The sequence below is a fragment of the Pristiophorus japonicus genome, chromosome 15 (genome assembly GCF_044704955.1).
Source record: "Pristiophorus japonicus isolate sPriJap1 chromosome 15, sPriJap1.hap1, whole genome shotgun sequence".
In the NCBI taxonomy this organism is placed as follows: Eukaryota; Metazoa; Chordata; class Chondrichthyes; family Pristiophoridae; genus Pristiophorus; species Pristiophorus japonicus.
In genome coordinates this window covers 12,114,992-12,129,199 of record NC_091991.1, presented here as the reverse complement: position 1 = coordinate 12,129,199, position 14,208 = coordinate 12,114,992, and the positions used below count along the sequence as shown (strand labels likewise).

General features: G+C 48.1%; 1 protein-coding gene across 2 annotated transcripts in view; it reads left to right on the top strand.

Moving 5' to 3' along the window:
* LOC139280605 (plakophilin-2-like) overlaps positions 1 to 14,208 on the top strand; it is an 87,284-nt gene that overhangs the window by 13,624 nt on the left and 59,452 nt on the right. For both annotated transcript variants that reach the window (XM_070900154.1, XM_070900153.1), the window contains exon 2: positions 3,860 to 3,960. In XM_070900154.1, the coding sequence (XP_070756255.1) occupies positions 3,860 to 3,960 (101 nt within the window). The remainder of the gene's footprint in view (positions 1 to 3,859; positions 3,961 to 14,208) is intronic.

Below are 14,208 nucleotides of genomic sequence, written 5' to 3'. Positions count from 1 at the left end.
TCTGCTGCACAGGAGGACAGTAAAAAGAATGGGAGAGCTATAGTGATAGGGGATTCAATTGTAAGGGGAATAGATAGGCGTTTCTGCGGCCGCAACCGAGACTCCAGGATGGTATGTTGCCTCCCTGGTGCAAGGGTCAAGGATGTCTCCGAACGGGTGCAGGGCATTCTGAAAAGGGAGGGAGAACAGCCAGTTGTCGTGGTGCATATAGGTACAAACGATATAGGTAAAAAACGGGATGAGGTCCTACAAGATGAATTTAGGGAGCTCGGAGTTAAATTAAAAAGTAAGACCTCAAAAGTAGTAATCTCAGGATTGCTACCAGTGCCACGTGCTAGTCAGAGTAGGAATCACAGGATAGCTCAGATGAATACGTGGCTTGAGGAGTGGTGCAGAAGGGAGGGATTCAAATTCCGGGGCATTGGAACCGGTTCTGGGGGAGGTGGGACCAGTACAAACCGGACTGTCTGCACCTGGGCAGGACCGGAACCAATGTCCTAGGGGGAGTGTTTGCTAGTGCTGTTGGGGAGGAGTTAAACTAATATGGCAGAGGGATGGGAACCTATGCAGGGAGACAGAGGGAAGTAGAATGGGGGTAGAAGCAAAAGATAGAAAGAAGAAAAGTAAAAGTGGAGGGCAGAGAAACCTAAGGCAAAAAGCAAAAAGAGCCACATTACAGCAAAATTCTAAAGCGGCAAAGTGTGTTAGAAAGACAAACCTGAGGGCTCTGTACCTCAATGCGAGGAGCATTCGGAATAAGGTGGACGAATTAACTGCGCAGACAGCAGTTAACGGATATGATTTGATTGGCATCACGGAGACATGGCTCCAGGGTGACCAAGGCTGGGAACTCAACATCCATGGGTATTAAACATTTAGGAAGGATAGACAGAAAGGAAAAGGAGGTGGCATGTCATTGCTGGTTAAAGAAGAAATTACTGCAATAGTAAGAAAGGACATTAGCTTGGATGATGTGGAATCGGTATGGGTGGAGCTACGGAATACTGAGGGGCTGAAAACGCTAGTGGGAGTTGTGTACAGACCACCAAACAGTAGTAGTAAGGTTGGGGACAGCATCAAACAAGAAATTAGGGATGCATGCAATAAATGTACAGCAGTTATCATGGGTGACTTTAATCTACATATTGATTGGGCTAACCAAACTGGTAGCAATACAGTGGAGGAGAATTTCCTGGAATATATTAGAGATGGTTTTCTTGACCAATATGTCAAGGAACCAACTAGGGAGCTGGCCATCCTAGACTGGGTGATGTGTAATGAGAAAGGACTAATTAGCAATCTTGTTGTGGGAGGCTCCTTGGGGAAGAGTGACCATAACATGGTAGAATTCTTTATTAAGATGGAGAGTGACACAGTTAATTCAGAAACTAGGGCCCTGAACTTAAGGAAAGGTAACTTCGATGGTTTGAGGCGTGAATTAGCTAGAATAGACTGGCAAATGATACTTAAAGGGTTGACGGTGGATAGGCAATGGCAAACATATAATATCACATGGATGAACTTCAGCAATTGTACATCCCTGTCTGGAGTAAAAATAAAACGGGGAAGATAGCTCAACCGTGGCTAACAAGGGAAATTAGAGATAGTGTTAAATCCAAGGAAGAGGCATATAAATTGGCCAGAAAAAGCTACAAAGCTGAGGACTGGGAGAAATTTAGAATTCAGCAGAGGAGGACAAAGGGTTTAATTAAGAGGGGGAAAATAGAGTACGAGAAGAAGCTTGCCGGAACATAAAAACTGACTGCAAAAGCTTCTATAGATATGTGAAGAGAAAAAGATTAGTGAAGACAAACGTAGGTTCCTTGCAGTCGGATTCAGGTGAATTTATAATGGGGAACAAAGAAATGGCAGACCAATTGAACAAATACTTTGGTTCTGTCTTCACGAAGGAAAACATAAATAACCTTCCGGATGTACTAGGGGACCAAGGGGCTAGTGAGAAGGAGGAACTGAAGGATATCCTTATTCGATGGGAAATTGTTTTAGGGAAATTAATGGGATTGAAGACCGATAAATCCCTGGAGCCTGATAGTCTGCATCCCAGAGTATTTAAGGAAGTGGCCCTAGAAATAGTGGATGCATTGGTGATCATTTTCCAACAGTCTATCGAATCTGGATCAGTTCCTATGGACTGGAGGGTAGCTAATGTAACACCACTTTTTAAAAAGGGAGGGAGAGAGTAAGTGGGTAATTATAGACTGGTAAGCCTGACATCAGTAGTGGGGAAAATGTTGGAATCTATTATTAAAGATGAAATAGCAGCGCATTTGGAAAGCAGTGACAGGATCGGCCCAAGTCAGCATGGATTTATGAAAGGGACTTGACAAATCTTCTGGAATTTTTTGAGGATCTAACTAGTAGAGTGGACAAGGGAGAACCAGTGGATGTAGTGTATTTAGACTTTCAAAAGGCTTTTGACAAGGTCCCACACAAGAGATTGGTGTGCAAAATCAAAGCACATGGTATTGGGGATAATATACTGATGTGGATAGAGAACTGGTTGGCAGACAGGAAGCAGAGAGTCAGGTTAAACGGATCCTTTTCAGAATGGCAGGCAGTGACTAGTGGTGTGCCGCAGGGCTCAGTGCTGGGACCCCAGCTCTTTACAATATATATCAATGATTTGGATGAAGGAACTGAGTGTAATATCTCTAAGTTTGCAAATGACACTAAACTGGGTGGCAGTGTGAGCTGTGAGGGGAACGCTAGGAGGTTGCAGGGTGACTTGGACAGGTTAGGTGAGTGGGCAAATGCATGGCAGATGCAGTATAGTGTGGATAAATGTGAGGTTATCCACTCTGGGGGGCAAAAACGCGAAGACAGAATATTATCTGAATGGCGGCAGATTAGGAAAAGGGGAGGTGCAACGAGACCTGGGTGTCAAGGTTCATCAGTCATTGAAAGTTGGCATACAGGTACAGCAGGCGTTGAAGAAGGCAAATGGTATGTTGGCCTTGATAGCTAGGGGATTTGAGTATAGGAGCAGGGAGGTCTTACTGCAGTTGTACAGGGCCTTGGTGAGGCCTCACCTTGAATATTGTGTTCAGTTTTGGTCTCCTAATCTGAGGAAGGACGTTCTTGCTATTGAGGAAGTGCAGCGAAGGTTCACCTGACTGATTCTAGGGATGGCTGGACTGACGTATGAGGAGAGACTGGATCAACTGGGCCTTTATACACTGGAGTTTAGAAGGATGAGAGGGGATCTCATAGAAACATATAAGATTCTGACGGGACGGGACAGGTTAGATGCGGGTAGAATGTTCCCGATGTTAGGGAAGTCCAGAACCAGGGGACATAGTCTTAGGATAAGGGGTAGGCCATTTAGGACTGAGATGCGGAGAAACTTCTTCACTCAGAGAGTTGTTAACCTATGGAATTTCCTGCCGCAGAGAGTTATTGATGCCAGTTCATTGGATATATCAAGAGGGAGTTAGATATGGCCCTTACCGTTAAGGGGATCAAAGGAAAGCAGGAAAGGGGTACTGGGGGAATGATCAGCCATGATCTTATTGACTGGTGGTGCAGGCTCGAAGGCCCGAATAGCCTACTTCTGCACCTATTTTCTTTGTTTCTATGTTTCTTGCGGAGACATCGTTGGTGGTAGTTCTCCATAATCGCTTGAAGCGCTTTGGGATGTTTTACTATGTTAAAGGCGCTATATGAATGCAAGTTATTGTGCGTAAAATCACTGTTCCCTTCCATTGCAAAGCTTGAACTCCAGAGCAATATTTTGCCAGTTGCATATGTTACACTCTATGGAGTTTACAAAACCCGACCCCCTGTGTGTGGTCTGCATGATATTCTTACAGAATTGCTAAGCGTTCCATTTTATTTCCAGATCGTGTGCAGCGAACATTCAGTGCCCCCAACTATGTCAGCCCCACAGCGAGGAGTCTCTTTGACTATCCCACAATTCCACTGCTGGGTGGTTACTCCAAGGTAGGTCATTGGCGAATGAACGTGCTACATGGAGAGAAACCTTTGCTGCTGGTGGCGGGAGTCTAGGACAAGGGAACATCACCTTAAAATCAGAGCCAGTCCGTTCAGGAGAGAAGTCAGGAAACATTTCTTCCACACAACTCTCTGCCACACAAAGCAGTCGATGCCAACTCAATTAATAATTTTAAATCTGAGATCGATTTTCGGTAGAAAAGGGTATCTAGAACCAAGGCTGGTGGATAGAGTTAGGATACAGATCAGCCATGATTTCATTTAATGGCGGTAGAGGCTTAAGAGGCTGAATGGCTTCCTCCTGTTCCTGTGTTCCTAACACTGCAGTTACAATATGTTCTGTTAAATATACATCTTCAGTGACTTAAAAAAGACTGGTTGTTCCTTGCCATGCATCAGGCATGGCTAGTCCGGGATACAGAGCGCTATCTCTGTTACTTACCATGGTAACCTCAGCAATCTAACTTGGTTCACTAGTGGCTGTAATGGGACCTCAGAACGTCACAAGCACTTCACCGCCAATGAAGTACTTTTTTTGAAATGTAGTCACTGTAGCAATGTAGGAACCCTATGTAGCAAGCTCCCATAAATAGCAATGTGCTAATGTTTTTTTTAATGTTGGCTGAGGGTTAAATATTGGCCAGGATACCGGGGATAACTCCCCCGCTCTTCTTCGAATGGTAGCCATGAGATCTTTTAGGTCCACCTGAGAGAGCAGATGAGACCTCGGTTTAATGTTTCATCCGAAAGACGGCCCCTCCAACAGTGCAGCGCTCCCTCAGTACTGCCCCTCCAACAGTGCGGCACTCCCTCAGTGCAGCGCTCCCTCAGTACTGCCCCTCTGACAGTGCAGTGCTCCCTCAGTAGGGCCCCTCCGACAGTGCGGCGCTCCCTCAGTAGGGCCCCTCCGACAGTGCGGCGCTCCCTCAGTAGGGCCCCTCCGACAGTGCGCCGCTCCCTCAGTACTGCCCCTCCGACAGTGCCGCGCTCCCTCAGTACTGCCCCTCCGACAGTGCGGCACTCCCTCAGTACTGCTCCTCCGACAGTGTGGAGCTCCCTCAGTACTGCCCCTCCGACAGTGCAGCGCTCCCTCAGTACTGCCCCTCCGACAGTGCTGCGCTCCCTCAGTACTGCCCCTCCGACAGTGCAGCGCTCCCTCAGTACTGCCCCTCCGACAGTGCAGCGCTCCCTCAGTACTGCCCCTCCGACAGTGCAGTGCTCCCTCAGTACTGCCCCTCCGACAGTACGGAGCTCCCTCAGTACTGCCCCTCCGACAGTGCAGCGCTCCCTCAGTACTGCCCCTCCGACAATGCGGCACTCCCTCAGTACTGCCCCTCCGACAGTGCGGCACTCCCTCAGTACTGCCCCTCCGACAGTGCGGCGCTCCCTCAGTACTGCCCCTCCGACAGTGCGGCGCTCCCTCAGTACTGCCCCTCCGACAGTGCGGCGCTCCCTCAGTACTGCCCCTCCGACAGCACAGCGCTCCCTCAGTACTGCCCCTCCGACAGCGCAGCGCTCCCTCAGTACTGCCCCTCCGACAGTGCGCCGCTCCCTCAGTACTGCCCCTCCGACAGTGCGGCGTTCCTCAGTACTGCCCTCCGACAGTGCAGCGCTCCCTCAGTACTGCCCCTCCGACAGTGCAGCGCTCCCTCAGTACTGCCCCTCCGACAGTGCAGCGCTCCCTCAGTACTACCCCTCCGACAGTGCGGCGCTCCCTCAGTACTGCCCCTCCGACAGTGTGGAGCTCCCTCAGTACTGCCCCTCCGACAGTGTGGAACTCCCTCAGTACTGCCCCTCCGACAGTGCAGCGCTCCCTCAGTACTGCCCCTCCGACAGTGCAGCGCTCCCTCAGTACTGCTCCTCCGACAGTGCAGCGCTCCCTCAGTACTGCCCCTCCGACAGTGCAGCGCTCCCTCAGTACTGCCCCTCCGACAGTGTGACGCTCCCTCAGTACTGCCCCTCTGACTGCACTGGGTGTGTCAGTTCGAATGCTGTGCTCAAGTCTGTGGGACTCTGAACCCACAACCTTCTAACTCAGAGGCTAGAGTGCGACCCACTGAGTCATGGCCGACTGAATACTGAAACAAATATATCACATGACTAACACAAGGTTTAAAAATGTTACACACCTTATTGATATGGAAGGATATGGGCCTCATCGATATAAGGACTGATTTTCACACGTCGTTTCTCTCTATCTACCCTATCGAATCTTTTTAACATTTTATAACACTCGATCAGATCACCCCTAAACCTTCTAAACACAACGCGATACACGACAAGGCTAGGCAGCCTGTCCGTTGTAATTCAACTTCATAATTTAACCCTTTAAACCCTTTGCGTCTCGGTCCCTTCTGGCGAAGGAATAGAAGGATATGTTGATGGGGTGAGATGAAGAGAGGTGGGAGGAGGCTCGTGTGGGGCATAAACACCGGCACGGACCGGTTGGGCCGAATGGCCTGTTTCTGTGCTGTCCGTTACGTTATTTGTAATTCTATATAAGTATTTTAAAATACTACAATATTTTGAGCCAGCAGTTAGTTGTACACCGATTATCTGCATTATGGTGGGTTTTACTGGGTGCCCCATATTTGCCCGGGTTCCAAAGGCCCCTTGTGTGAATCTGCCCCGGGAGCATTGAATCATAGAGTCACGCCTTTTAAGAGGGATTGGCCAGAGGGATTGGCCTCTTTTACCGAGTCCTGGTCTTTTTGAATGAAAAACCTCCACCAGATTGTAATCTAATATCAGACCGCTTCACACACAGACAATGGGTCACTAAAATCTAAGTCCTGTGCGAACTTTCGATGCGTCCGTGCCTGAATACAGATCCAACTTGTTTTAACACTGCTCCCACCCTGGGGCAGTTTTGTGACACACACAAGTGAGCCAGTTTGAATTAGATATCAATCAAAGAAATGTTTGTAATTCGCCTTTGGGTGTAACCAAGTTTTCTGACAGCCAGTCTCTCAGTTTGTGCGTGTGAATTTGCTTCCGATGATGGGCCTGGCCTGTTGATCTGTCCACATGAAACAGCGAGCTTGACGGAAGAGACTGTGCGAATATTGCTCGGAGCTCTGAGCTGGACCTGGAGTCAAGTATTTGGGCAGCTCAGCTCCTGCGCAGAGAGAATAATTGCACGGGAGTCCCTTGTAGTTTCCGCGCTTTATTTTAGGAATTGAGGCATTGCTGGATCTGGTTCTGGGGAATGAGATGGGTCATATTCAGTAGGGGATCATTTAGGGAACAGTGATCACAGTATCACAAGGTTTAGATTAGCTATGGAAAAGGACTGGGAGCAATCTAGATTAAAAATACTTAATTGGAGGAGGGCCAATTTCAGTGGGTTGAGAACAGACCTGGCCTGGGTAAATTGGAATCGAAAATTGGCAGGTAAAACTGTAATCAAACAATGGGCTGCCTTTAAAGAGGAGATGGTTCGGGTACAGTCGAGGTTCATTCCCACAAGGAGAAAAGGTATGGCAATCAAAGCCAGAGCTCCCTGGATGACGAAATAAATAGAGAGTAAGTTAAAGCAGAAAATAGGGCATTTGCCAGATGTCGGGTTGGGAATACACGTGAGAACAAGGCTGATTATAGACAGTTCAGAGGAGGAGTGAAAAAGGAAATAAGATAGTATGAGAATAGTCTGGCAACTAACACAAAAAGGAATCCAAAAGTCTAATATAGCATATGAATAATAAACGGGTAGTAAGAGGGGTTTGGGCCAATTAGCGACCAAAAGGGAGACCTGCGCATGGAGGCAGAGGGTGTGCTGAGGTATTAAATGAGTACTTTGCATCTGACTTCACCAAGGAAGAGGATGCTGCCAAAGTCTTAGTGAAAGAGGAGGTAGAGGAGATACTGGAAGGGATAAAAATGGATGATGAGCAGGTACTAGAAAGGCTGGCTGTACTTAATGTAGATAAGTCACCAGGACTGGATGGGATGCATCCCAGGATGCTGAAGGAAGCAAAGGTGGAATTTGCAGAGGTACTGGCCATAATCTTCCAATCCTCCTTAGATACAGGGGGGGTGCCAGAGGACTGGAGAATTGCAAATGTTACACCCTTTTTCAAAAAATGGGGTGTAAGGATAAACCCAGTAACTACAGGCCGGTCAGTTTAACCTCGGTCGTGGGGAAGCTTTTAGAAACCGTAATCAGGGACAAAATTAACAGTCACGTGGACAAGTGCGGATTAATTAAGGAAAGTCGGCGTGGATTTGTTAAAGGCAAATCATGTTTAACCAACTTGATCGAGTTTTTTGATGAGGTAACAGAGAGGGTTGATGAGGGTAATGCGGTTGATGTAGTATACATGGATTTCCAAAATGTGTTTGGTAAAGTGCCACATAATAGGCTTGCCAGCAAAGTTGAAGCCCATGGAATGAAAGGGACAGTGGCAGCATGGATGGGGAACTGGCTCAGTGACAGGAAACAGAGAGTAGTGGTGAACGGTTGTTTTTCGGACTGGAGGAAGGTATACAGTGGTGTTCCCCAGGGGTCGGTTCTAGGACCACTGCTTTTCTTGGCATATATAAATAACTTGGATGTGGGTGTACAGGGCACAATTTCAAAATTTGCAATGACACAAAACTTGGAAGTATAGTGAACAGTGAGGAGGAGAGTGATAGAACATAAGAACATAAGAATTAGGAACAGGAGTAGGCCATCTTGCCCCTCGAGCCTGCTCCGCCATTCAACAAGATCATGGCTGATCTGGCCGTGGACTCAGCTCCACTTACCCGCCCTCTCCCCGTAACCCTTAATTCCCTTATTGCTTAAAAATCTATCTATCTGTGACTTGAAAACATTCAATGAGCCAGCCTCAACTGCTTCCTTGGGCAGAGAATTCCACAGATTCACAACCCTCTGGGAGAAGAAATTCCTTCTCAACTCGGTTTTAAATTGGCTCCTCTGTATTTTGAGGCTGTGCCCCCTAGTTCTAGTCTCCCCGACTAGTGGAAACAATCTCTCTGCCTCTATCTTGTCTATCCCTTTCATTATTTTAAATGTTTCTATAAGATCACTCCTCATCCTTCTGAACTCCAACGAGTAAAGACCCAGTCTACTCAATCTATCATCATAAGTTGACCCCCTCATTTCTCGAATCAGCCTAGTGAATCGTCTCTGTACCCCCTCCAAAGCTAGTATATCCTTCCTTAAGTAAGGTGACCAAAACTGCACGAAGTACTCCAGGTGCGGCCTTACCAATACCTTATACAGTTGCAGCAAGACCTCCCTGCTTTTGTACTCCATCCCTTTCGCAATGAAGGCCAACATTCCATTTGCCTTCCTGATTACCTGCTGCACCTGCAAACTAACCTTTTGGGATTCATGCACAAGGATCAAAAAGAGTTTCATGCACAAGGACCCCCAGGTCCCTCTGCACCACAGCATGTTGTAATTTCTCCCCATTCAAATAATATTCCCTTTTACTATTTTTTTTTTTCCCCAAGGTGGATGACCTCACGCTTTCCGACATTGTATTCCATCTGCCAAACCTTAGCCCATTCGCTTAACCTATCCAAATCTCCTTGCAGCCTCTCTGAGTCCTCTACACAACCCGCTTTCCCACTAATCTTAGTGTCATCTGCAAATTTTGTTGCACTACACTCTGTCCCCTCCTCTAGGTCATCTATGTATATTGTAAACAGTTGTGGTCCCAGCACTGATCCCTGTGGCATACCACTAACCACTGATTTCCAACAGGAAAAGGACCCATTTATCCCGACTCTCTGCTTTCTGTTCGCCAGCCAATTCTCTTTCCATGCTAATACATTTCCTCTGACTCCGCGTACCTTTATCTTCTGCAGTAACCTTTTGTGTGGCACCTTATCGAATGCCTTTTGGAAATCTAAATACACCACATCCATCGGTACACCTCTATCCACCATGCTCGTTATATCCTCAAAGAATTCCAGTAAGTTAGTCAAACATGATTTCCCTTTCATGAATCCATGCTGCGTCTGCTTGATTGCACTATTCCTATCCAGATGTCCCGCTATTTCTTCCTTAATGATAGTTTCAAGCATTTTCCCCACTACAGATGTTAAACTAACCGGCCTATAGTTACCTGCCTTTTGCCTGCCTATAGTTACCTGCCTTTTGCCTGCCCCCTTTTTTAAACAGAGGCGTTACATTAGCTGCTCTCCAATCCGCTGGTACCTCCCCAGAGTCCAGAGAATTTTGGTAGATTATAACAAATGCATCTGCTATAACTTCCACCATCTCTTTTAATACCCTGGGATGCATTTCATCAGGACCAGGGGACTTGTCTACCTTCAGTCCCATTAGTCTGTCCAGCACTACCTCCCTAGTGATAGTGATCATTTCAAGGTCCTCCCTTCCCACATTCCTATGACCAGCAATTTTTGGCATGGTTTTTGTGTCTTACACTGTGAAGACGGAAGCAAAATAATTGTTTAAGGTCTCAGCCATTTCCACATTTCCCATTATTAAATCCCCCTTTTCATCTTCTAAGGGACCAACATTTACTTTAGTCACTCTTTTCCGTTTTATATATCTGTAAAAGCTTTTACTATCTGTTTTTATGTTTTGCGCAAGTTTACCTTCGTAATCTATCTTCCCTTTCTTTATTGCTTTTTTAGTCATTCTTTGCTGTTGCTTAAAATCTTCCCAATCCTCTAGTTTCCCACTGACCTTGGCCACCTTATACGCATTGGTCTTTGATTTGATACTTTCCTTTATTTCCTTGGTTATCCACGGCTGGTTATCTCTTCTCTTGCCGCCCTTCTTTTTCACTGGAATATATTTTTGTTGCGCATTATGAAAGAGCTCCTTAAAAGTCCTCCACTGTTCCTCAATTGTGCCACCGTTTAGTCCTTGTTTCCAGTCTACTTTAGCCAACTCTGCCCTCATCCCACTGTAGTCCCCTTTGTTTAAGCATAGTACGCTCGTTTCTGACACAACTTCCTCATCGTCAATCTGTATTACAAATTCAACCATATTGTGATCACTCATTCCGAGAGGATCTTTTACGAGGAGATCGTTTATTTTTCCTGTCTCGTTACACAGGACCAGATCCAAAATGGCTTGCTCCCTTGTAGGCTCTGTTACATACTGTTCTAAGAAACAATCCCATATGCATTCTCCAGGCTACCCCCTGTGATTTGATTTGATCAATCGATATGTCGGTTAAAATCCCCTATAACTACTGCCGTTCGATAGACTTCAAGAAGACATAGACAGGCTGGTGAAATGGGCGGACACGTGGCAGATGATGTTTAACGCAGAAAAGTGCGAAGTGATATATTTTGGTAGGAAGAATGAGGAGAGGCAATATAAACTAAAGAGTACAATCCTAAAGGGGGTGCATGAACAGAGAGACCTGGGGGTATATGTGCACAAATCCTTGAAGGTGGCAGGGCAGGTTGAGAAAGCGGCTAAAAAAGCATACGGGATCCTGGGCTTCATATACAGAGGCATAGAGCACAAAAGCAAGGAAGTTGTGAACTTTTATAAAACACTAGTTCGGCCTCAACCGGAGTATTGTGTCCAATTCTGGGCACCGCACTTTAGGAAGGATGTGAAGGCCTTAGAGAGGGTGCAGAAAAGATTTACGAGAATGATTCCAGGGATGAGGGACTTCAGTTACGTGGATAGACTGGAGAAGCTGGGGTTGTTCTCCTTGGAGCAGAGAAGGTTGAGAGGAGATTTGATCAAGGTGTTCAAAATCATGAGGGGTCTGGACAGAATAGAGAGAGAGAAACTGTTCCCATTGGCGGAAGGGTTGAGAACCAGAGGACACAGATTTAAGGTGATTGATAAAAGAACCAAAGGCGACATGAGGAAAACTTTTTTACGCAGCGAGGAGTTAGGATCTGGAATGTACGACCTGAGAGGGTGGTGGAGGCAGACTCAATCGTGGCTTTCAAGAGAGAATTGAATAAGTATCTGAAGGGAAAAAATTTGTCAGACTTCAGGGAAAGGGTGGGGGAGTGGGACTGGCTGAGGTGCTCTTGCAGAGAGCCGGCACAGGCTCGACTAGCCGAATGGCCTCCTTCGTGCTGTAACCATTCTGTGATTCTACGTGTGAAATCACAAGGAGGATTATAATTCCCCTCTTGACTGGCGGAAACCAGGAGGAACAGGCATTAAATAAAGCAGTCCGGTTAGTGCTCAATTTACTTTGATACGTCAGTGTTTTCCTGGGATGTTGAAGTGCCCATCTGATTCATTCAGTCGACCCATAAAATGGGGGCCAAACACTGAGAAAGGACCCCAAGCAGATAGCGATTGAACGGACAGTCCCGCCTGGGATCTTCGCACAGTCCAAGCAAGAAGTTGCATTTCTAAAGCGCCTTTCACAATCTCAGGAGATCCCAAAGCGCTTTACAGCCAATGAAGTACTTTTGAAGTGTGGCCGCTTTTGTAATGTGGGAAACGCGACAGCCAATTTGCGCACAGCAAGCTCCCACAAACAACAATGCGATGACCACGTAATATGTTTTAGTGATGTTGGTTGAGGGATAAATATTGACCCCAGGACACCTGGTGATAACTCCCCTGCTCTTCTTCCAATAGTGGCTGTGCGATCTTTTTAATCCTACTGAGGGGACAGACGGAGCCTCGGTTTAATGTTTGATTCAAAAGACTGCACCTCCAACAGTGCGGCGTTCCCTCAGTACTGTTCCACCGACAGTGCAATGGTCCCTCAGCACTGCCCCTCCGACAGTGCAGTGCTCCCTCAGTACTGCCCCTCCAACAGTGCAAAGCTCCCTCAGCACTGCCCCTCCGACAATGCAGCGCTCCCTCAGTACTGCCCCTCCGACAGTGCGGCACTCCCTCAGTACTGCCCCTCCGACAGTGCGGCACTCCCTCAGTACTGCCCCTCCGACAGTGCGGCACTCCCTCAGTACTGCCCCTCCGACAGTGCGGCACTCCCTCAGTACTGCCCCTCCGACAGTGCGGCACTCCCTCAGTACTGCCCCTCCCACAGTGTGGCACTCCCTCAGTACTGCACTGAGAGTGTCGGCCCCAGCTGCAATTTATTTGCCCCTTCCCCAGTGAGGTGGGGTGGGGCGGGAGCAGCGGGGGAGTTAAAATTGTCCATAATAAGTAGAATTACAGGTTAACCCGTGACTGGAGGACAAGGGAGCATAGATACCAGAATGGTCAAAGGGAGCTGCAGAACCGACGTCAGAAAGCCCTTGCTCACGTTGAGTGATCCGGAATGGGGAACAGGCCGGGGGACGGGTAGGGAACCGGGGACGGGGGAGGGCCGGGGAATGGGTTGGGGATGGGATGGGAACGGGGAACGGGCCGGGGAATGGGGGAACAGGGAATGAGGAATGGGGGAACGGGCCGGGGAATGGGGGAACGGGCCGGGGAATGGGGGAACAGGGAACGAGGAATGGGGGAACAGGCCGGGGAATGGGAGAACAGGGAACGAGGAATGGGGGAACAGGCCGGCGAATGGGGGAACAGGGAACGAGGAATGGGGGAACGGGCCGGGGAATGGGGGAACAGGGAACGAGGAATGGGGGAACGGGCCGGGGAATGGGGGAACAGGGAACGAGGAATGGGGGAACAGGCCGGGGAATGGGGGAACAGGGAACGAGGAATGGGGGAACAGGCCGGGGAATGGGGGAACAGGGAACGAGGAATGGGGGAACAGGGAACGAGGAATGGGGGAACAGGGAACGAGGAATGGGGGAACAGGCCGGGGAATGGGGTAACAGGCCGGGGAACGGGGAATCGGGGCATGGGGAGTAAAGACCACCTGAAACTGGAAGGTGCAGCTTCCTGTGGAATGATCTCCAAATGCCCTCCCTTGCCTTCATATTATTTTGTGGCTTTTAGCCAATCTGTTATTTATGTCTTTTGTTTCGGCAACGCCTCGATTTTAAAATTCTCATCCTTGTGTTCAAATCCCTCCATGGCCTCGCCACTCCCGATCTCTCTAATCTCCTCCAACCCCACAATCCCCCCGAGATGCCTGCGCTTCTCTAATTCTGCCCTCTCGAGCATCCCTGATTATAATCGCTCAACCATCGGTGGCCATGCCTTCAGCTGTCTGAGCCCTAAGCTCTGGAACTCCCTGCCTGAACCTCTCCGCCTCTCTACCTCTCTCTCTTCCTTTAAAACCTAACTCTTTGACCAAGCTCTTGGTCGCCTGTCCCAATACCTCCTTACGCGGCTCGGTGTGAAATTTTCTTTGAGAACCCCCTCCTGTGAAGTGCCTTGGAACGTGTTACTAACTTCAAGCTGCA